The following is a 24,525-nucleotide window of genomic DNA, read 5'->3' as shown; positions in this document are numbered from 1 at the left end:
AATGCAGTGCTTTCTGTTAAATTCAAACCCAGAAAAATGCACAATAAAAAAAAAAAGCTTTGGGATGTTGACTCTTCCCTGCATGTGAATTTCCAGAGCATCTAAGCAGAATGTCTTTTCCCCTCTTCCACTCTAAATAAAGCTCATAAAATCTCCAGGCATATTTCATTTTGCTAAAATATGGAGTTTGCATTCAGTGCATCTCTACTTTTGACCTTTTAGTTATTGAGAATTGCAGTGCTGGGGGAATTAAATCCAGATCCTCTATTGAACACTTGCTGTAATATTCCTCTACACAAGTGTTTTCTTTTGCCTTTTGGTTTTAGGCTCCAAGAGTATATTTTGTTTGTGATAAAGTAATGAATCTTTTCTTTTTACTTCTCTGAATTTTGTACTTATTCTATTGTTCATTTCAACAGTGACTGAATTTTTCTAGGTATTACACATGATCCCTGTAAAATTGTGCCCTTTTTGACAGAATAGCCTTTTACCTCTGCCCTGGTGATCAAACATGTGGCATCATATTGTAATTTTACATCTGTATAAAAGCCCTTTCTTTGCTGCTGGCCTAAAGCAAGCAGTCCTTGAAAAATTAGATATGGCATCAGCATACAGGTTTTAAATTAATGAATATTGCAAGAGAGGCTATTAGATATGATAGGGAATTCAATCAGCAGCAGTAAAGTAAAGGGCTGTGATTAAAAATTAATGTAGAAGAATGAAGAAAAATCACTATTGTTCACATCCAGGAGGGAAATTTCAGTGCCAAAGAGCCAGAACCTTGGCAGGCACAAAATTCTCCTCCGCACAGCAGTGTGGAGTCAGACATTAACAGATATAACAGCAAGGCTGTCCAGTGAGCATGCATCAAGTGTTTTAAATATTTCCTTTCAGAAAAGAGCAAACATTAGCAAAAATAGATTAAAAAGAATGTAAAGGGTAGCATTGAAGGGTGATGTCACAGTTGACAAAATCTAAGTGGCATCAAAATAACAGGCAAACATTGATCAGGAAGAAAATCTATATAACTCAATTTGTAGTGGCATCTGTGTAAAAAAATAAGGATAAAGGGAAGTGCTGTGAAGTGTTACAGGAGCTGGTGTTACATCTCCTGGGTTCTATTTTCAAACATCTTCTGGCTTGCTGAGTAACTTGGGGAAGCCACTTAGAATCTGCATAACCAAGTTTACTCATCTAGAAAATTGAGATGACACTTATCTTACAGGGGCACTGGGATATTTAATTAATTAATGCTTGTAGAAATGCTTAAAGAGATTGGGATGAAAGGTGTTATGTCAGAGAAGCTTTTCTTCCTTGCTTCTGGAATCCTGCCTCCCAGAGGAGCAGACCACCAGCACAAGCCTGCTTGCATTATTCAATTCCCACCGAGGGACGTGGGCTAATGAACTTGAGCAGCTGGGAGCCCCAGAGCCTTGTCTTCCTTCCTGTGCTCCACAGCAGCAGGGCAGAGGCACTGAAAGTGCTGAGTGAGGCGTTCCTGAGCCTCACTGAGCCTCCCACTTGGCCTCTCTGTTGTTCAACAACAGAATTGTTACTGAAGGGTTTCTGTGCCAGGGGAACTGGGCTGTTCTGACAATCCTTTAGATCCTGGAAAGGAGCTGTTAGTGGGATGTGGGTTGCTCATAGCAAATGCTGATGTAAAATGCCTTCTGGTTCAACTTCTCTCTCAGACAGAGTGAAGTCATATGTAACTATTTCAGGCTGATAGTCTAGGCAGCAGAAACCACTTACCACCACCTGATAGCTATTACCACACATCTGAAAGTCTTATTTGATAGCCCCCTTGTAACTGCTTGGCTAGAGATGCTTCTTAAGGTAGTGCAGTAATAAGAGAGATGCAAGTAATATGTTCAGATCGTTGTTTCTAACCTTGCCTCCCTTGTGGCAACACATGACCAAATTGGCTAAGACATGGATCCTATTCCAGCATGGACAATGCAATTTTTAAGGGAAAATTTATAAGAATGAAAAAATGTAGACGTCATTTTTATAAGTCTAACGAGACAAGTCAATATGGATGATTCAACAGTTAAAGCATCATCATTTTGACTGGGAATATCAAATGCTTAACTGAGAGCAAAACTACTAAAACAAAAGGACAATTAAACTCGAAGTTGCAGACTTCATGATCTGTCGCTTTTACTAAACACAGCTTTATTTTAGCTTCGTGTGTGTAGTAATGAAATCCCGGTTCCTCCATGCGCATTCAGAACACGGAATTATATGGTTTAGAGCCAGCAGCCGGCTCTGCCGCAGCCGCTGTCAGCGCGAAATTCCCTGGAGTGGCAGTGATGCCATTTCTCCAGCATCTCCAGCAGATGGCCATGCGATGTCCCATCCTCTGCGTGAGGTGAGCGGCATGCAAAAAAGCTTGGAATTCGCCTTGAAACACAGGGAACGGGAGGAAAATACCTACCACCCCCCTCTCTGGGAAGCCCCTTCAGCTTCATCAAAGATACATTGAGTCAAAAGGACGCTTTTTTTTTTTTTTTTTTAATATTCCCTGAAATTATTTGGAGTGCTGTGTTTAAAAATACATAGGACAATAAATTATACATCTATGCCAATATACTGGATGATAGACACCTAATGTTAAATTTCTGTATGCATTACCTGTTTTTCTGATACAACTGGAAGGGCTCATTGCTCAGGATTTTGTATTGCTGCTTTTTTGGTTTTGTTTGTGGTGCTTTTTTATGACAAATGGCCCCTCTAAGGTGGGTCTAGCTGTTTCATTTGATTTTTTGGTTTTGGTTTAAACTGAGCATGGCATATCTAATTTTTAAAAGGTCTCAAATGTGAGTCATTTGATGGCTATTTCTACCCTAAAGAGTGTGTCTATTAGGTTTTTGGTCTGGTGCTCCCATCACACCTGCTGTTATCCAGCATCTACGATGGGAATCTCAGCTGTGGGAATAAGGGGCACATAAATGTAATCACCATACGATGTCTTGGAGTGATTCCTTTGGAAAAGACCTGAGCCCTGCTGGAAGAATGATGTAGGAGAAGCTGTATTGCTAGTGACTCCTCTGAATTTGTTTCACAAATGAAAAGCCTGAATTTCTAATGCTGCTTGCCAAGTACCTTTGCTGTGCCGTGGTGAAATGTGATAAGCACACAATATGTGACTGTCTGTGGGTGAGGCTGGTGTGTGTGTGCATCACTGGCTCCAGCCCTTGCTGCTGTCAGAGGCAGTGTCGTGCACTTGGGGCTTGCTCCATGGCTGGTTTGCTCTGACAGAGGTGCTGTGTGCTTGGTCTCACAGCCATTATGTTACCTGAATGTAATCTACATGAAGAATTTTAAAGCATTAGTAAAACAAGCACACAGGGAGAAATATGTATCCTTGGAACTTTAGGAGTGAATAAAACTGTGAGGGTTTGGGTATTCTAGAATGTGGGGCAATTGATTTATTAGGGAGGATGAAAGATAAGGTGGGCAGTATATATATATATATATATATATATATATATATATACATATATATAAAATGTGGCATCTTGTAGCAGCAACTGTGTCAGTGAATGCATTTAGAGCAATGGAAAGACCAGTAAAGAAAAGAATAAAAGGACATTGATCAGCTGGTCTTTATCACAGGCAAGTAACTGACTCCCTTGTCATAGATTGTATCACCACAACACCACCTAATAAATCCTGTATAATGAGTTGGGCTGACGGCAAGAATTTAGCTTCTGTCAAAAACCATGCCACAGAAAGATAAGAGAAGCTGTTGAAATTATAACCATTTGCAGGTTTTGTATTGCTCATCAGGCAATTTGAAAGGATTTGATCAAACTATTGATCCATATGATGATTTCATCTGAGTTTCTAGCCTAATTTTTACAGCACCCTTAATTTACAACTTAAACACCTTATATTGTCCTAATTGGAGTCTGTTTATCTTCAAATGTTATGTGAAACATAGAATTTCTTGACTGCACATTTTAATCCATTTCCCTGGAAACTCGCATTATGGCTAAACTAGATTTTAATATTTGAAGTGCAAAATAATGTCACCATACCCAAGTTATTCTGCTTGTACTGTACTAAAGACTGGAAATCACATTAGTGCCAGATAAGTGGCATTCCTTAGATATGCTCTTCCTGGAACATTGACTTCAAAATGTTTCACAAACTGAGCAAGTATATAAAAATTGGTATCATTTTACACTAGTAAACTTATTACCTAATTTGTGCATATTTTGTTTTTCAAAATAGAAAAATAAAACAACGTCATTAAGCCTGATGGCTAGAGAATGTATGTTAGGAATATGGAAATCTCAGTTCTGTTCCCAGCTATCTGACCAGTTCATTACTTTTTGTGAGTGAAGGCACTTAACTTGCTGGACCTCAGTTTCCACAGCTATGACATTGAATTAATAATGTTAGTCCAGCTATCTGCAAATTACTTTCGGATCTTTTGGGCTGAAATGTAAAATAAAACAGATAATCTCATCTGAGAGAAACCAGAGAAAATACTGACAAAATTGCCACCTTTGTGAAGTTATTTTATACATATGCCACTAATAAATGTGAGATGACGTTTGTTGGAACTTAGAATTTGATGATGTTTTGAAATTTTTTCTTATTTTTTAGGTCTGCAAAAACGTAGTATCATCATTGCCTTTAGTAGTAAGATTTCCATGGTTGAAGATCTGTGTAATCTGTAAAAAAACCAAAACAAAAACAAACCGAAAAACCCAACCCAAAAATCAATTTCAGCAAACCTGGTAAATTTTGTAATCATTAAAAATCCCTAATTAACTTTACAGCTGACAGTCTCTGTATTGTCTTTATACTGCTGTTTTATATTGTTCTAAAATATTCCTCTAGAATTTTTTGCCCATGGCATTTAAAAATTCTGTTCATTATACAGCAATTTTTGACATTTTAATATTAACATCAGCCCCTGCCATTCTTGAGAAGTCTTTTATAAAGACAGTCGCCATCTTGAGCAATGTGGTCCCACATTTCATGAAGCAGGTAAGAGTCACTGTAGATGATCAGGCTTTGGTACAACTGGTACAGAATAAAGAAAGAAAAAAAAAATTGTTGTGCAATCATCCAATCATCCCAATTATCATGTTCTGTGGTTCACTCGCATCCTTTGCTTTCCTTTTTCTCCCTTCTCTAGCTCAAGAACAGCAATCAGTTATACACAGCAACCAGGCTGAAAGCAGCAGAACTGTTGGTGAGAGGACACCAGGAGCTCTGCAGGACCCCAGTGGGCCAGGTCAGTTGATAAAATTGCTCTTACCTCTACCCAATCACTGAGATCACTGCAAAAACAATTTGAGGAAAATCTCTGCCTACTGAAGGGACCTGAATGCAATGTCAATTTCTATCAGTCACGGTGCAGTGGTTTGCTCTTCTGATAAAGATGGGCAGAAGGTACTGAATTTAAATGCACCAGCAGGTTAGAAATAACAGAGGGTTTTGTGCCTAAATTAAAACCAAGGAAGTATTTGGTATAGAAATATTTAAACTATTATGTTATTGAATACAATAAATTAATTAGCAGAGAAAAAAAAGTTAAACCAAAAAACAAAGCAAAATCACCAGCACAAATACAGAAGTAGTACAGACCAGCATTGCACACACAAGAAAATGTAATGAAGTTGTTGACTAGCTGAATATGTGATTATTGCTATATTCTTACAAATATTGGTTCTTTATTCAAAATTAGTACAAAGATGTTTCAAACCTTAACAAGGGTGGCTCAGGCATCTTTTAAGCTACTATGTCTAGGATGATCAAATAACTAAGAAACAAAGCAAGAGTTTAAACATTTATACCAGAGAGGTTTGAGAGTATTTTTTTCTTGCCTTATGCACTTGCTCATTGTTGTGTTTATTTTATGTAATCTGGATATTATGTTTTTGGAATATAATGTCAGTGTTGTCTTGCAAGTATGTACAGAGAGATGAGAATTGTAAGAGCTGGTCAGTAACAAAAAAGATTCATTCAAATTCATATAGTGATCTATATTGAGAACCTGTGTTAGATGACTGCTTTGTGAAAACCTTCTCCATGTTTTGGTCGCTAATTGCTGGAAGTTTTGTTTGGGAGATAGCCTGTGATGTTTGCCATTTTAGGAGGAGGCACCCCACTGTTGCCTACACGTGCTGTGACATGAATGGTGGCTGGTTTTTATGGGGATAAAGCCCCATTCCCCCAGTGTCTCAGGGTCAGGTCAGAGGTGGAGTTTGGGGCTCCAAGGGTAGCCTGAGTCCTAGCTGATGGCAGCTTTGGTCTTAGAGAAGTCCTGCAATGTTTGCGATTTTTGGAGGCAGCACCTGACTTTGGCCACATGCACCTGGTCTCAATTGGTGGCCCCTTTCTACTTTTCGTGGTGAGGAGCCAAAAAACCAGCCATGATGTGAAGGAGTGCTTAAGGGAAGTATATTCCTTGAATGTTCTTACTACCTTCCTTCTCTTTTGAATTTGTTAATGTTTCTCTTATTTTTGTCTACACTGCCTTTTTGTATAACCACCATCTGTTCCACACTGTGGTGGTGTTGTCCCTCACCTATTGGCCTATATCCAGAAATATCCTCCTGAAGCAAATAAATAAGTCAGGTTATATTCTCAGGTCTGTGATTTGCAGTTTTAAATACCTTCTTGTGGGCTAAAATGCATGCTGAGAGAACAGGGTGTCATAATTAAGATTGCCACAGAGTTTTATGGAGATTTTACACATGCATGTGCTTATAAGCATGTATGTGCTTTATTTTAGATCTTAATAGACAGGAGGAAAAAGAGAAGGAAATATTGAATCTGGCATGGAGATTTAGAGTGGTATTTTTGAAAGGGAGTTGGGCTGTTGTGCCTTGGTGATACTGTGTGAGCAACCAAGTCTTTCAGGGCTGGAGGGAGGGACATGTTTAGTAAAGCAGACAGGGCCTACTATGAAAAAGTGAGCTTGATCAATAGAGCACTGGGACATGCCACTGCTGTTAGTTGGAATTATCTCTGAGAAATAAATCTGAAATGGGACTCTCTAACCTCCATTTTAATTGCTTTTCCATTATTTTTAAATCAAATTGTGTCAGTCTAGAAAGAGAGAAACACCTGTTGTGGCTGTCAACCCTGCAAACATGGCCTGGGGCCAGGCCCGACTGCTGTGGTCTGTCATTCCATCAGCACCTGCTATGGCTCTACAAGCCAAATTCTGCTTCCAGCTCCCACTTTGCAGCCATGCCACTTTCAGGCACAAAACCTCACTTTCAGGTTCATGTAACTTCTCTTCCTCCCTCAGTGGGAACTGGTAGAAACCAAGCTAAAAATCCTTTGTCCTGCAGGTTAGTTATCAGTTTGGGTGACTGTGCGTGAGCTGCTGATGAATTCAGATCCCTTTCTTATAGTAACAATCAACCACAAGCAGAAGTGTCCAGACCTGTTTGTCTCTCACAAAGCTTTATTATGAAGACAGAGGTCTATTGTCGATTTCTGTTCCTGCCGGATGATTTATGACCGGAGATAGCTCAGGGATGCCACTTGCTCGGTTTCTCGGCTGTTTAGGTGGCCTGGAAAGGCCCAGGGTGGCCTTGGACAGACCGGCGCTTCAAAGGACGAGGAGAGACTTATGATCTTGTTTCGGTCTCGGTGTTTATTAATTGTTTATCTAAAAGATGTTCTTTCAGCCCGACAGAGGTCTGCACAGCAAGTCAGCCATGGGCACACTGAGAGCCCCCGGGGCGGTCACTTATCTTTATACCCGAAGTTATGTATACAATATTTATAATTTTTCCCCAATACCTTCTACCCTTATTAACCAGTGCACTTCTAGTAAAGACCAATCCCAAAGTGCCACCATCACCACAGAAGATGGAGGCCAAGAAGAAGAAGAAGAAGAACAGGGCACGCCCCAATTCCTCCATCTTACTTCTTTAGATCCCCCTGTACAGAAATCCTAAACCCTGTGTTTTACACTCTAATTAACTTATCCCTTCACCATTCACCCCAGTGAAATCCTCCCAGTCCTCATACAGGTGTCATCTCCTGTGTAGGATCAAAGTCCAGCCACCAGACACTTCTGGCAACATTCCAGGACTCCCGAGCCCCCAAGGGTGTTCTCGGCCACTCTGCACCTCCATCCTGAGGTGCTGAGATCCCACAGTCTATCAATGGCCTGTCTTTGCAGTGCCAGTGAGAAGAATGGCCAGAGTCTAAACGAGATGGTCAAGTTGGAAACAATTTAGTACTTATCTAAGTAGATACCTTGGGCAGAGAACACAGCTGGAGATCCTGGCATCCTAACCTAAGAGAGTCTTACTCTCCAGGCTCTTACTGTGATGGCCTTTACAAGAGCCATGACTCTACAGGAGAGCATTCTCATGAGTGTTGGCCTGCTTCATCTGCATCTCTACGTCTCTTTGCATACCAGAATTTTAAAGAATACAAGTCATCAGAAGAATATGCCCTTTTTCATATAACTTTCTTGGGGGTTTTTGGAGCCTTTGAACCCCTGTACTAAGACAGGATTTCTGATTAGAACTGTTTGCTGCCATAAAATAGACACTGGTACTGTAATGAAAAGTGACAAAGGATCAGTAGGAATACTGTAAACTTACACTAACAAATATTTGTATGCAATGCTAAAGAATCTCATCCATAGCAGTTTATTAAGTCATAGTATAGTCCAGATAATTTGGGATAATATATCACATGCCAAACATAGGCATTTAGGCTGAATTCTTGACGGAGATTTTCTAGCTTTGCTTTCAAGAATTCAAACACCTGATTTTATCAGCATCTTCTGAAAATCCCAGACTAAGTTTGATACCTGTCATCTGTCAAACTCAGATGGCTGGCTGAAGTCGTGTGGAATGCTAATTTTCAACATCAAGGCATCCTTCACCATTACCTATCTTAAAAGCATCCATCTAGGCCTTTTTATTCCTGAGGAGACTACAAGTATCAAAAGCAATTTGGGCAGATTTTAAAATAAACTTGACTTTGTAGGTTAAGCTTCTATTTTTAATGATAATTTTGGAATCATTATTCCACAGTAATTTATCTATTAGCTGTTTTTCTGTCTTGCTGCTGTGTTGAACAAGTCTTTATTTTGACCCTAACAATGGAAAGAGAATGTATTCTATCAGACACAAGCCTTGCAAATTCATGAAGTTGTGTTATAAATGGTAAGTAAAAATGAATGCTTTTGTGCTTGTGTTAGAGGAGATTGACTAAATGAGAGTTAACTGAATACCCTGTAGGGTGCTAGGTAGAGGAAGAATGGCATTATGTTGATTAAAATAAGGTAAGCATTCAGAATACTCTGGTAGAATCATAAATACTTTATAATGGATACATATGCTTCAGTAATTAGTAACTGCTGTGCTGCTGAATCTCACTAATACATGGTACATGACAAAAATCAAGATGATTCACTCAAAACAAAAATTTCAGAAAATTTTCACCCCACGTTTAGCTAATATCTCTCAGTCAATTAGACCTTCTTTTATTTATTCACTGAATGACGTTTAGCAATACTTGTTTTGGGGTTTTTTTTCTCATTTTGTTTCCTTACCAAGCACTTTATCAAAAAATGAATGAGAAGATTAGCAGTCAGGAGATGAAACTGACTTTTCTACAGAAGAAGGTCGACAGCATTGCTGCTGCGATGAATGATGTGAACAAGATGCTTTCTTCTCTGGAAGGCAAAATCAATGAAGATAAGGGCAGAGACTTCCAGTCTTTTCTAAAAGGTAAGAAAAATAAATTAATGTAATCACTCACCCTGTTAGAAGTGCCAAGAAAAAAAAAAAAGCTAAAAATCTTCATAGACTGTTCTATTCTGTTACTCTAAACTTGTTGGGAGAACTCATTTTTAAAATTGCATTTCATAAGAGAGGAATTTGTTTATTGCAACATTCACTATGGTGTCTTTCATAGTGACAAAAAATTTATATTCTTGGATGCTTCATCATCTACATGGTAGCTTAAGCTACTATCAAGGCATTTTCATTTGCTTAGAGCATCTGCAAATATCCTTATGTCTGTTTCTGTTTATCTGGCAGCTGCTAAAGGATGTAGTATTTGTTTTGCTACCAAGGCTTACTAATATTCTTTAATACATAATTCACACACACAGGGCAAACTATAAGGAATTCTGTGGTGGCTGTGTTTATAATACAGCAAACATTCTGCTGAATAATTTGTCCCTGATTGTATTAGGCTATCTTTGATAAACATCTGTACTCATGTTCAGTATATGAGAAAGACACAGCACACAGCTAGAGATTAGATCCTCACCAGCAGAACTGTGCATCCATTTGTTGTGAATCCTGTTGCAAGATCTGGGTGTTACCCAGCTCAAAGTGCTGTTTAACAAGCAGATTCAGACAGAAACTTTCATTTCCTCAATGTGCAATATTTTTCTAATTTTTCAGGAATATTCCCCAAACCATATTTTGCACTTAAGAATCCAGAGACTTTTCTACTATTTAAAAATAGAACAGAGGTTCTGGAGTTCCTTACATTGAGATGAAACTGAACAAAACAACAAGGGGTTTTGTATCTCCCTCTGATTTATCAAGTTGGGTGCCATTTCTTGTATTTTCAGTCCTCTGTCTCCTGAGCTGCTCCTGCCATGTGCTAGATGGGTCTCTTGTATGCAAGTTCATTCCATCTCTTGATCGCTGACCTGCTTTCACCTCTCCACATATTGCTAGATGGCATTCTTGACCTTTGGGTGCACGTTTAATCTGTCTTTGAATGTTTTCCATTTCCCTTCTGCTTTCTCCTCATTTTTTTTTTCTATTTCACTCGTTCTAGCTGTCATTTTCATGCTAGTCTAAGACGTGTTCTTCAGCATCCTGTGTTTCTGCTTCTGCACTTCCTCTCTCTATTTCAGGGTCTAAGTCTTAATTAAAATGTGCTGTCCAAAAACCCTCCTTCTTGTAAAATGCCCTTCAAGTCTTTATTGGTTTTACCTGTAACATTTTATACCTGCTCAGAAAAAAACCTCCAGCTGATATCCCTCTTTTTGATTTATCTTCTCAATCTATCTCTTAATCAAGGATATATAGCACCAATTAAAAAGATGCTATCAACTACATTCCTTGGCTCTAATTATGAGCATTCCAACACAGGTTATTCTTGGCTTCTACATAGGTAAACAGCAGGAATGAGGAAAGGAGGGGAGAAAGAAAAGGTTAGTGTGTATGGTGGCTTCTATGTGCAATGACAAATGGCAACTGCAGTTTCTGTCCAGGAAATATCAGTCAGTTGTACTCAAATGCAGAAACAGCACTGGGAATTCCACCTTGTGAAAAACTACTCTTAGAAGCTCACCTGAAGCAAACCACAAGTTTCCCAGTACCATTGCCATCTGAAGCAACCTGCTTTTATTATGCTAGTCAGGCATTTTACTACTTCACCTACTTTTCCATTTTCTTCCTCTGGTGCCAGGTCTTTTTTTCACATCCATACATCCCCTTTCTTTCTTATCTCAGAAGTTCTAATGTTCTGCCCTTTGTATCAGGGTTTGTTCTAATGTTCAGCTTTGTATCAGGGTTTGTTAGGAGTGAGGTCTGATTCAGTGACCAAACAATTCAGTACAGTTTAAAAAATCTTTAATTCTTGGTTTCATCTATGACTTCAGTGACACAAACATGTCATCTGCTGATGGAGGGCAACACTCACTGGAGTAACTGATATGCTCCTCTGTTTTGTTAATGAAACCTGTTGTGCACTTTAAAAATTGCTTTCAGTATTCAGGAAGCTGTTCCCATTTATTACTTAGGGAAAACAACTTTGTGCTCTTTTTAATTTAAAAAACTCTGCTTACTTCCTGCTATTATTTTCTTCTTCCTCTAATTCCATATTTAATATACATCTTTCCTCTTCATTATAAAAATGTACACTCCTTTCAAAATGAACTCAGTAATGGAGTGTTAATCACTTCCAAGTCAAAAATGTCATTTGTGGCTGCATATATAACCTCAATTCAGTCTCCTGTGTACATAAATTTATTTTCCACATTATTCTTCAAATAATTGAAACTGCAAAGAGAATATATGTTGACACAGAGTAATTACACCCTTTGGTTTTCAGCCAGGAAACTAAAATAAAAAAAATAAAAATTTATAGTCTCATAAAAAGTGCAAGAGATCTTTAACATTCACAGGTAGCTTGGACCTTTCTATTTCAAAATGAGCAACAGAGGAATTGAGTTACATCCATGAGTGCACACATGTGTTTGCAGCTCAAGCTTAACAATATACCCAATTGTCTCCAAGTTTGGGTCAGGTCTTTGTGTGGGCTCCCACAGCCCCTGCTGCACTTTGTTTACAAGATACCCACCTGTCCTAGCCAGAAGGCAGAGTAGAGAGAAACCCAAAGCTTGTCTGGTTTAGCAGGCTCCACACTCCCCTGAGCAGGGGAACACCTGAAAACCAAAGCTGAGCTCCATACTACACTCACTATCCAAATGCATGGAGCTGGAATTGCTATTCCAGCAATTCCACTTGGAGAGTAAGGCTGGTACCTTCATGTCTGTCACAGAAAGAAAAGGTTGGTATAGAACCTCTGGAATGCCTCTCACAGATGAATAGTCTGTTATCAAGATCTGTTGCTGAGATGAACAAATTTAGTTGATTCCTTACAGAAGGTTTAGAGTAACCTTTGTTCTTTCCATAGTCATCAAATTTTTCTCCACAGCTCATTGTATCTCGTAGAGTGCAGAACACTTTTCAGCATCAGTAAGTAACCTGACCAAATGATCTCTTGGAATGTTTTTTCTATATTAGTTCATATCTTGGTTTTTCCTCTCAGCTGCCAGGACACCTTTATTCTGAGATAGTTCAGTGTGCACATACATGTGCATGTTCATTTACAGGCGTCTCTCTAGTCATTGACTTGCTCTTTAGGTAGTTAAAAGGAAGATAATAAAGGTAATCTCAGTATTATCACTGCTGTTTATTATACTTTATGAAAAATTGCTGGGACATTTGGGACCTCAGGTGGCAATAATGGAGTTTAATTCTTAGGAAACTTCATGCTAGATTTCTGATGGGGCTCTTTCCTGGACCAGTAAACTTGGGTTTGATTTCCTGATGCTTTACTGCACTTGCTGAGAATGTGCCTTCAAGTAAGTTTTGAAGACCTGCCTCAGTGTTTTAAAGATGAAGAAATAAATTCTAGGCTGTAGAATTAATTGAGAATAAAATGGAAGAAGGAAACAGATAATTTCTGCCTTTATCAATATAGTTTTAATCAGAGAACCTGTGGTCATTGAGGCATTATAGAGGTTGAAGAGTTTAATCATTATATTACTATATAATATTATTATATTATTTGTCTGGCTGCAAATGTTCACAGGGCTTATGAAAATTGTGCAAAGAATGCTTCAGTGTTTCAGTTGGACAGACAAGCTACCTTTGAAGAATAAATTAATAAAATATCCTTCTATTCTCACACCAGAGCAGAACTACTGGTCTAATTGATTGAAATATGTTATGCAGAACTGTTTTATGCCTGTCTTGACCTCTCTAGGGCTGAATGGGAAACATATTTTCATGTTGTTCACTGGGGCAGAATTCACACATTCACCTCTGCCTAGTGCTTTTCAGGATCAGAATTCCTAGGAGTTATTTAAGGAGTTGTAGTATGCAAGACTTGAAGTTTCTACCTTTAAAAGGCCTGCATCTTGCAGCAGTTGTCATGTTACTAAATTTAGCTATTCAATAAGGCCATTCTTTTTTATTTTGCTTCTTTCTCACAACACTGTGTTGCATCATCACCTAGCACATACAATACAGTAGGAAGGTAACAATCCCTGCTTTCATTTCTTGACCATAATCTTGTAAAGCAGATTTATTTTGCCTTATTTCCCTAGTGGAGAAAGGACACATCATTTTTTTATGAGCAAGCCACAAAAGCACACAGATCACCTCCTTTCAATGCTCAGAAACAGCTTAGGTAAGAGGTTAAAGCTGGTACTACATGTAGAGTTTGAGTTTGTCCTTTCAAAATACTGGCAAAAGTCCCACTGATTTCAGTAGATACAGGGATGGATCCTCAAACACTGTAGCTCTATATAAACTGTAAGCATCCTCTACGTTCTTCAGCTGTACATTTTGCTCTATATGTGGGTAAACTGGGGCAGGGATGTGTGTTTCACCTCTGTGCAGCGCTCTGTCTGCTCACATTGTGGGGAAAACTTCTATGTTAGTAACACAGTTGATTTGGTTGTTTCCATATTTCTCCTTTCCCCCAAAGGTCTCAAATCCAGAAGTATCAATGACTTAATCAAAGACAGAGTTGGAGAACACTTTCAAGTATTTCAAGGTGAAATGCAAGAGAGCATGGCTCAGATTTTCAAGACTATGTCTAGCCTCTCAGGTGACCTTGAAAATACAAAAGAACTAGTCAAGCACCTGAATGAAACCCAAAATAAATTTGCTCAGGAGAAAGATAGTGGGCCAACAGAGCTTGACATTCTGGAGCTGAAGAGTCATATGGTGCAGATGAGAGAGGAAATGGCCCTCACTTGTGAGAAGCCTGTGAAAGCTTTACAAGAAAAGCAGAAGTCCTTGGAAGTTAAGCTGGAGCACCAACAGTCAAGAAGTGTAATTTATTATCAATCTTTAAATAAGACCCTCTCTGAAATGAGAGATGCTCATGAACAACTGTTATCAGCTGAACAGTCTTCAAGACAAAATCTCCCCCCAGCAGATCAAGTCATGGAGTACAATGTCACGGAGTACATGATCACACTGCATGAGAAAGTAAAGAGACAAGGCATGATGGTGCTGGAGATTTATGATGACTTAAGAGTGCAAGATAGCAAGATCAGCAATCTCAGTGTTACACTGGAAATTCAGAGAGACTCTGTTCTGGGGGTCTGTGATGACATGTTGTCAGAGAGCAGGACAGATTTCCAAGCACAGCTGGCAGCAGTCCAAGAGAGCATGATTGTTCTAAACAAGAGTGTCTCTGATGTGTTCCTTCCATTGGGCAATAAGATGGACAGAATGAATGAGCAAATTAATGACTTGTGCTATGATATGGAGATCCTGCAACCCTTGATTGAACAAGGAGTACCTTTCAGTCTAACTTCAGAGTATGAGCAACAAATCCAAACTAAAGAATTGAAAGAGAAACTTGAAAACCTCACTGTTGTCATTAACGGAATGAATTCTGCAATGAAGGAACTTTCTATAACTCAAGAAGGACTTAAAAATGAATCTCAGGCTTATCAGGAACTGTTTGAGAGTCGTGTTAATGAATGCTCCATGGAAATAGAGGATGGATTAAACAAGACCATGATAGTAGTAAATAGTGCTATCGACTCTATTCAAGATAATTATGTACTGAAAGACATGCTACATGCTCTAAGAAATGAGACTGAAGCTTGCTGTGGCAGAGCTGAGGAACTGGACAGGCTCCTGGCTTTTATTCCCCAGTTCCAACAGTTGAATGAATCCCTCCAGTCACTGCTTTATAACAAGAGAGACAAAATTTCTTCACAGGTAGCACTATCTCTTTCTGATCTTCCTGACAAGGAGTCTGACAAAAGTCTCCTCCACAATTTCAGTAGTGTTTTCCATATTTTAAATGATACCACCTCAAAAGTGGAAAAGCAGCAACAAGAGATGAGGCACCTGGAAGAAAAACTGGTTGATTCTATGGAGAGTTCAAAGGACCATGAGGTTCGCCTTCTGAATGTAGAGTCAAAAATTTCCAAGTTTTTGGCAAGCAACTGTGTCTCAGTAAAAAAAACCAAAGCTGCCTCCACAGAGAAAGAACAGGTGGTCTCCCTTCAGCTCCAGGCACTGAGTTCCAGGATCAAGGCCCTGGAAGCCAAGTCCATCCGTTTCTCAAACATCATTCCACTCGTGAACAAGACTGCTCATGAGGCCTGGGGTCTGTGCCAGGACACCAACAACAGCATCCAGAAAGTGAATGCAAGCCTACCTGTGCTAATTAAATTGGCTCAGCCAGATATCCCCCTGCTGCAGAGAGGCCTCAAGGAGCTCGTTGAATCTGTGCTTGAAGTAAAAGCAGGAGCTATTCTGACAAATTTAACCCAGCATGTTGACATAGCCATGGTAAATGCAATGAACAACATCACCAAACTTCAGAAGCAGCCAAAACCAGTTATAAAGAAGCCCTCCCCAGCAAAAAAAGTGACAGGAGATGCCACCATGAGCCTGGCAAGCCGAAGCCAGAGAAACACAGATAATGCAATCGATCCAGGTAATGCATTTTACTCTACTAAACATCCAGGTATGTTTTATGAAGATTATGTAACCATTGTGATGAACAGAGGGGCAGAACTTGACTGGGAGGAAATAAAAAGTCTAAAGACTGCTGTGAAGAGTGTTTCAGAGGATCCTGAGATTAGTGATTAGTCATGGCTTACAATAGAATTTATTTTGCTTAGGAGAATTTGCACTCAATTTAACTTTCCTTAATATGTTCCCATCTGATCAGTTTAAGATATATACATGTGCACATGCACTCAGCTGAGAACCTGACCTTTGAAAAGTTACTGACAGTTTAGACAAAACCTAAAGAACCAGAATTTTATGCCTGCATCTCAATTAGCAATTTCAGTAGACAAACATGGATGCAAGCTGGGAGAGAAATATGGAGTTGCATCCATACTTTGCAGTGTCAGCAGGTATCAAAAACCTGAAGCAAGTGAACAAAAATGACTGTAATGAGGCTTTTGCTGGCTCCTTCAGGACTTCTTTGAGAAGTGCAGTTACAGCAGTGTGTTCCTGAAAAAGCAGGAATCCAGCCAATCAAGTAAATTTGGCTCCAGTCCACCTGGAGAGCAGCTCAGCTAAGCAGGAGCTGCCGTTCTTAAAAAGGAAATTTTCAGTGTGATCTGCTTCTGAACTTAAATTCAAATGCCATCATGTGAAATGAGTTATGAATGAATTCACAGAAGTACAAATTCTTGAGTTGTGACTTCTGTAATCATACTTGAGTGAAAATCACAAGCACAAGATAATCTTTTATGGAAATATAACTTCTGGCACAATACAGAAAATGGATGAGTGACTCAGAATACTGGGATTATTCTAATTCACATTAAAATTAAGTTTTCTTAATGACAGACTCATGTCCAGATATTCTTGAAGATCCAGACCTGAATGTTTTCTGTAACATGCTCCTAGCTTAAGAACATTTCTAAACCAATACTTGGTCCTTATTGCAAGCAGATGTAGAGTAGTAGTAGAGTAGTACAGTAGTAGTAGTAGAGTAGTACATAGAGTAGTAAGAGCTATTACTCTTGTTCATGACTAAGGCCAGGGCAATTTCCTTTTCGCTTTCCATGCTTTTTTCCTTCCTTCCATTCCACTTTAATTCTTCGTCTCTTCCCATCTTAGGGACAGCATTTTTCAATGATCAATGGAAAGGATCCTTTTCAAAGCCGTAATCCCATGAGTAGCTTGGTTGCTGATGAAAGTCATTCCCATTGAAGGATTTCAGTCCTTGGTTATCTTTTCAGTCAGAGAGAGCAGGCAATCACACTTAAAAATGCACAAAGTATTTTGAATATTTTGCTATTCAAAATTTAAATTCTTCCTCAAGTCCTTTTTGAGTTTTATGTCTGTTATTGGCACTGCACAGAATGGAAATTAGAAATCTTTGTTCAAAATTGAAATGAAGAGAAAATGAGAGATGTCTTTGATCCTTCCCACACCATGTACTTTGTTGGAAAGTATCACTAGTGCTACCTGCCTGGAACACAGGAAGGTGCCCCCTGCTCTGGTTTTCACTCCATATTGATGAATTAAAGTCTTTCCCATTTATTGTTTATACTCAATTTTAACAAATAACTTGCTTGATAGCATTGGATATATGCTCACTTGCAGAAAGTGCAGTTCTTTGCAGATGTGGAGAAGCCTTATTTTTATATGAGGTTTCGACATAACCATGTTGATGCTGACTTTTCCATTGGTAATGAGATTTTGTACTTAACAAATTTCATGCCTAGCAAAGCCATACATTACATTTCTGTAAGTTAAAGAAGCAAGACCATTACCCTAATTAGCAAATATCCATCTTCTGCCTGGGTGGAGTTTCCTTCTCCATGAAAGCTTTTTCTTGCAAGTTCTAGGACACCACCTAGAACTACTGGAGTCAATTTTTCCATAAGAAGACCATTAAATTGGTGAATATTTGTTTTGCTTCTAAAAAACCCCGGTAGATATTGAGAGAGCTTCATTGCTTGTTTGAGATTTGTTTGCACAGCATTGGCAGTCCATTTCCCAAAAGAGCTTCTGGCTGTCTGCCTTCCCAAAGAGTAGCAAAACTGAGCATTAACTGGCTCTTCTCATTACTACCATACCAAATGTAATTAGCAGCTACATTTAATTCTCTGCTAGTAATAGTGACAATTTAAGCCTTTAAGTTATAGTCTCTGTCTTTTACTCATCTACACTACTAAGTTGTGAAACATTAATCAACAATAAAATATTTGTTTTAGTAGGAGATCTATTCCTAATCTGCACCCTCTGCTATCTTTACCCCACTGAGGTATTTCAGACAGAGTGTCTCAGAACACTCTTCAGCAAGAAAAGAGAAAGTACTGGGCAGAGGAGCAGCCTCAGCCAGAAGTGAGAGCAGAAAGATACTATTGCAGCATGGTTACATGGAGATTGTTGGCATGGTGGAGATCTGCAGAATTTGCCTCTTGCTCTGAAAATCCTAATTTGACTCAAATACCCCACAGCTTCTCTTATTCTAGCAAATGGAGGAGCTTCCCAGTTGCTGTTAAGCAGTGTTTCACATTAATTTAATGTAGGTTATGTCTGAATTTAAATTAACTCCAAGGTTAAGTTTGGGCAGAATCACCCCACAGCAGACTTCCAAAAGGCTTGTCTCAATCTCATTTCCTTTTAGTGATCTTTTTCCTGTTTCTTTGGTTTACTTCTTGATTATGTTAACTAGAGGCCAATTAGCAGAGAGACTGCTGTGTTCTCACAGGAAGCTTTTGTATTTTGGGACTATGATACAGTCAGCACAATCAGCTGTTTCCCTTCCTTTTCTGCTTTCCTTTGACACTTGGCAAATATGTGAATGCTTGGTAAATATCAGTGAAATATTGTGTGTGCTTAGTGAATGTGAGTGAAAAATAACTTGAATGAAGGATGTAGCAAACAATTATCTGAGAAGAAAACCATTATTTTCTCATGTCCAGTTGCCCGTGCTGTGACCCAGTCATGACAGTCCTAAATTGCTTTATTTCAGGCATTCCAGAATAGACATTATTTTCTGTGAAAAGAATGACTGCTGTGTTTATAAATCCATATGCTATATCAGAGCAAATTCAAGTGTCACTTTACAATGTGCCTCAGCCTTCTGCTCACTGAACTAAAATGTCACACAGAAACAGTTTGCCTTTATGCAGCAGTCTGTGAAATACCTGGTTGGGAAAACAAAGATAACACTGGAATGACTGAAATATCTGTGTGAAATCCAGGTCAGCATTTTCCTGGCAATAGCTCGGTACTTGTATGCAAGACTTTTTCAGTTCTGACCTACCAACCTAGATTTACCATAACAGGACTCTGTGGAGTTCTCTTTCCAGAGTTCTGCTGGAAATTCCTGGCAAAGAAAAGGGATGTTTTCTGAAATATCTGGCTTTTACTTGACCAAACCAGGAGAAAGCAAAAAGGTGGTTTGGGAATGCTTTGTGGTCAGAATTTTTCATAGCAATATTTATTTTTTTCATGTGACCTGAATTTTCTCCCCCCAAAACACTGCTAGGACAGCACATTATTCAATTACACTCAGTGATGACTGTCTCAGAGCTCAGCAGCACAGGCCTGACAGATTTCTCTGTATGGGCTGAGTTTAATTTGGCCAGCTCATCCCTAATTGGCAGCAGAGGCAAGGACATCCTCAGTGAGGGTGCTCTGCAAAGCCACCTGTTTGGTATCATTTTTCTTGCTTGCAGTCCAAAACTTCTGCAACAACCTTGATAGGTACACTGGAATTAGGGACTTATGGACAAGTAATGGAAGTGTCTGGGACAGCATTTGGGACATTGCATCACCAGGAGCCTGGCTCTCCTGCAATGTTTGTCACGTGCCTGGATGAAAAATGTCCTAGACAAGACAGTCCAACCCGTACAGCAGCAGTACCAAATCTCTTCTGGTACACCCAAGGAGAAAATGGCTCAGTCTGGAAAGAGCAGCCTGATCTAGCTCCTTTGGAGGTTCTTTTTCCTTTCTGCATGTGCCTGAGCCTCTGAGACCCGCAGAGCTCAGAATTTACAGGTGACCTTGAATATCTTGGAGGATAGCTGCAGGAATGCGGTGCTCAGGTGTAAAGAGAGGCCGGACAGGAACTGAAGTTGGCCTTCTCAAAGAACTTCAGCAGAAATTGTGAATTGGCAAAGAGCCTTTCCAAAATGCTGCATTCTTGGGGAGTGTCCCTGCTGTGGCATTACAGCTGAGGCTGTTGGGTTTGATCCTCTCTTTGCCAGGGCAGCTTTCAGCGTGTGCCAGCTCCCCGTGCCAGAACGGAGGAACCTGCGTCCATGACAGACAGAGCTTTGTCTGCGCCTGTCGCCACCCCTTTGGAGGAGTCAACTGCAGTGTGAAGCTGGTGAAGGACAATTCCCTGAGTGTCGGCAAGTACAGAATTTAGCAGGGCAATCCAGGATCAGTGCAGGCCTCTGCCCCAGGGCCTAATTACAGAGCATTTGCTGGTCAGAGGCCTCACGTTTCGCTTTAATGAGTGACATCTCAAGCAGCAGAGCCCTGTGTTTTGGTGCTGAAGACATCAATCCCCACGGGTGACTGGTGATCTGTTTTCTTAATATGACCAGGTGATGGGATTAAATTGGTTTGGGACCTGTGATAATAGCTGGAAAGCTCCCTGATGAAAAGTGCAGAGTGGGAGGGGGTGCAGTAGATGCATTTGAACACGATGTCATGGATTTTGAAGGGGGAGGTAAAATAACATCACTGGGAAATACTGTCTTCAATGCAGCCATAAATGTTCTGTAAATACCAAGAGCTACCAGAAGGTGTGGGGCTGTGCCCTCAAGGAATCACTTTAGGCCTGCCTCTGGCTTTCATCAGCAAAGGATGCAGACCCTTGAAAGATTCCAAAAGAAAAAAAAAGTGAAAATTATGCTTATTCAGTATAATAAATACAATAAATAATTTACACCCAGGCCACGCAAAATGGGAATTTTATGCATCTTTCAGCAGTCATTTGGCTGATTTTTACTCATGACAGCATATGAATAGAGAATGAAATCATTTGTACAGGAGCAGGGAACGATATTGTTCAGGCTCAGCTTGAAGAGAAACCCATATACTTTTATTCCCTCATTTAACATCATGAATGCTAAACCTCCTTGCTGTTTGTCTAAGAGTTGTGCTGAAATTCTTGGCTTCAGCTCACTCACATGAGCAATGAAAGAGATCCTGGAGTGGGAAAACTAGGAGGGGGTGTAAGGTGGAAAGAAAGCTCCCTTAGTGATAACCTAGTATAGACAAGCATCAAGTTCCCTTGCTGTGGCTAAATTTTTCTCTGGTGGATACATCTAGCACTAATTGTGAAGAGAATTACTTTTTATGTAATATAAAAAGATGTGTTTATGCAGGAATACTGTGTTTCAGTTGCTCAAGTTCAGTCATCCCCAGGATGATGTGACATCAGAAAATCTGCATTTGGTCTTCTGGCTGGTCCAAGTCGCCTTTCTACAATGTAGCATCACTTAAAATTTTTCTTTATTCCTTTCCAGATTTTTCAAAAGGATCATACAGATATGCACCTATGGTGGCTTTTTTTGCTTCTCATACATTTGGAATGACAGCTCCAGGACCCATCAGATTCAACAATCTGGATGTCAACTACGGCGCCTCATTTGCCCCAGCAACTGGGAAGTTCCATGTTCCATACCTGGGGGTCTATGTTTTTGAATATACCATTGAGTCCTTCAGCCCACGTGCCTCTGGCTATCTGGTCGTTGATGGGATAGACAAGCTCACCTTTCAGGCTGAAAATATCAATAACAGCAAGTACACTGACAGAGTCATTACTGGAAATGCTTTATTGGAGTTAAATTACGGTCAGGAAGTCTGGCTCAGGCTGGCAGCTGGCTCCATACCAGCCAAGTACCCCCCTGTCACTACATTCAGTGGTTACTTGTTGTATCGTACCTAATCAGCCCTAAGAGTGAGCTGTTAGTCAGATGAAGCAGCCTGCAGGTGAATTTAGCTTTGCATTTAAATTCTTTGCTTCTTGAAGGGCACTAAGCTTCCCAATGGAATGGCTGATCCTCCAAGATGTTCTTTGGTTGTAGCCATGTGCCCAACCCCAAGGAGTCCACAGGCTGGAGATGGGGGAAAACAAAGCATCTTCCTCATCTCAATATGACTGGGGAGCACAAATCTGATGCTGTTCTGCTGTAACATTGCATAGACATGCTTACACGAGATTGCTGAGAATCACTTCTCAAGAGAAAGCTCAGTTTGATCATTCCTTTACACCCTGACTGTAAATCAAAAGTGATGGATAGATGTTGATGACTCAGAGGCTGGATTACTACTTAGCTCATTGTATCAATTGATAATTGTGTCTATATATTCTGTTTGGAAACAAATATATTTCTTTTTCATTTTGCCTACCATTATTCACTGCATACTTTGATACGGCAGTATTCAATTGATTCATTATTTTTTCATGTAACCAGTATGATGATAAACTAGGTTTTTTCAATCTGGCAGCAAAAAACCCCAAGTGGAATACACTCAGATTAGAAATACAGTATATTTAGCATTTGAATTAGTTAGAGGATAAGCACCATAATGGATTTGGTGGATTCTCTCTGCTGCTTGAAATATTTAAACCACAGCTGGATTTTGCTTGGGTGATATGTTTTAAGCAAACATTGTTATATTGGCTTCACACAGATTTTAGCATTTGACCTATAAAGTACACAAGATTAAATTATATAACCCAAGTATTTTCTGAGTTTGAATTTTATAAATCAATGATATTGTTTGTTTCTGCAGTATATTCACTAACTACTGGGACAAGATGAACTTGACTTCAGTCTGCATGTGATTTTTCAAGCACCAATCCAATAAAGGAATATTTTTACTTGGTGCCTGACTGCCTGAAAAAACAAACCCTGAGGTTTTTATTCTTTTTCTTTGCAAAGTCCCAGGCTGCTGCAGTTTCTTGATGTCCTATCCCCTGGTGTGACTGGCCAGGTTTGGTTTTGGTTATTGCCTTTGTTAATGGTATTTGACCAGGTTTTTCTGTGTCTCTGTGTTTCTCTCACTCCCTTTTCTTAAAAGCTGGAAAAGTCTAACTATGATCTATGCCAGTCTATTGAAGCACAGAATATTTTGGTGCTCACTGAATTACTTTGTTTTCCACCTTCAGGAACTTTACTTGAAAACACATGGGCACCATCAACTCTCTTCTTAGTGTTACTCAATGTCCCTTACAAGATCTTGAGATGAATGTCCATGAAATTACTGAATTCCTGCCATGCTGTTTGTGGGTAAGAGAATCCACAATATCTTCCCTCAGATGCATAAATCTACATTTTGTTGTTCAAACAGAAATGAGCATTCCCCACCAGAAGCAGAGGTGCTTGACTGTGTCCATGTCTGTGTGCCTCTGGGTGCTGACTACCAGAAATGTGCAGCACTCAAGAGCATCCCTCCAGCTTCAGGGGGCATTTTATTATGGCTTGTGGTTAAGGACAGCAGTTAAGAATTCATTAAAGTTCTCAATCCAAGACCACTTTTTTTTTTTTTTTGAGGTTTTTCTGTGACCTCTGTAATTAATGTGTTCCTAATGTACCATGGACACTGAATGAGTATGCTGCAGCCCTTTCTCTTGTTGCATACCCCATTTTTTTCAATAAACACTCAAATCTTTGACATGGCACTAACTCAGCCTACTGTATCACTGAGTGTTATCAAATATAATGAACACAGCCACACAACCTCCTTGTATGATGCTGTCATTTTAATGTACTTAGTCCTCTTTATTCCTGCTGTGGTTACAGCTCAATGGCATGAAAATTACTCTCAAGATGAAATTAAAATGACCCACCAGAGTCTGCATCTCTGTTTTAATGTGACTTTCTTTGCCCTTGCAGCCCTTCCCTCTAAATCCTTCAAGCTGGGTCCTCATCTTCACAGGCACTATTTTCCCTCCAAAATCAGATCATTTTTATGTCATTGTACTGCTTTTCTTTCCTCTTTTTTCACCCCTTTTCTCCTCTCACAAAACAACAGATCCATTGGGGTAAAGTAAGAATTCTGATTAACACCACATATGTATGAGTAACACTTAGAAGACTAATTTCCCTAATAGAAATAGTACTGAAACTGATTCTCATTTTCCTATTTAAAACATGAAAAAAAGAATATTTTAAAATGATAATAAACGTATACTCCCCTTTTTATGCTGTTTAACAATCTGTTCCAATCTTTCTTCAGATGTCTTCAAACTAATTATTGTTGACTTTGTGTATTTTTAAAAACTAAAATGCAGGTT

General features: G+C 39.4%; 1 protein-coding gene across 1 annotated transcript in view; it reads left to right on the top strand.

The window, feature by feature from the left end:
• Positions 1 to 23,113, top strand: part of MMRN1 (multimerin 1) — a 38,750-nt gene extending 15,637 nt beyond the window's left edge. The window contains exons 4-8 of the mRNA XM_063156616.1: positions 5,156 to 5,254; positions 9,558 to 9,731; positions 14,248 to 16,227; positions 20,477 to 20,623; positions 21,749 to 23,113. Of these exons, the coding sequence (XP_063012686.1) occupies positions 5,156 to 5,254; positions 9,558 to 9,731; positions 14,248 to 16,227; positions 20,477 to 20,623; positions 21,749 to 22,170 (2,822 nt within the window). The 3' untranslated portion in view covers positions 22,171 to 23,113. The remainder of the gene's footprint in view (positions 1 to 5,155; positions 5,255 to 9,557; positions 9,732 to 14,247; positions 16,228 to 20,476; positions 20,624 to 21,748) is intronic.
• Positions 23,114 to 24,525: the final 1,412 nt, after the last annotated feature.

The sequence above is a fragment of the Melospiza melodia genome, chromosome 5 (assembly GCF_035770615.1).
Source record: "Melospiza melodia melodia isolate bMelMel2 chromosome 5, bMelMel2.pri, whole genome shotgun sequence".
In the NCBI taxonomy this organism is placed as follows: domain Eukaryota; kingdom Metazoa; phylum Chordata; class Aves; order Passeriformes; family Passerellidae; genus Melospiza; species Melospiza melodia.
The sequence above is the reverse complement of the archived record's forward strand: the minus strand, read 5'-3'. Positions and strand labels throughout refer to the sequence as shown.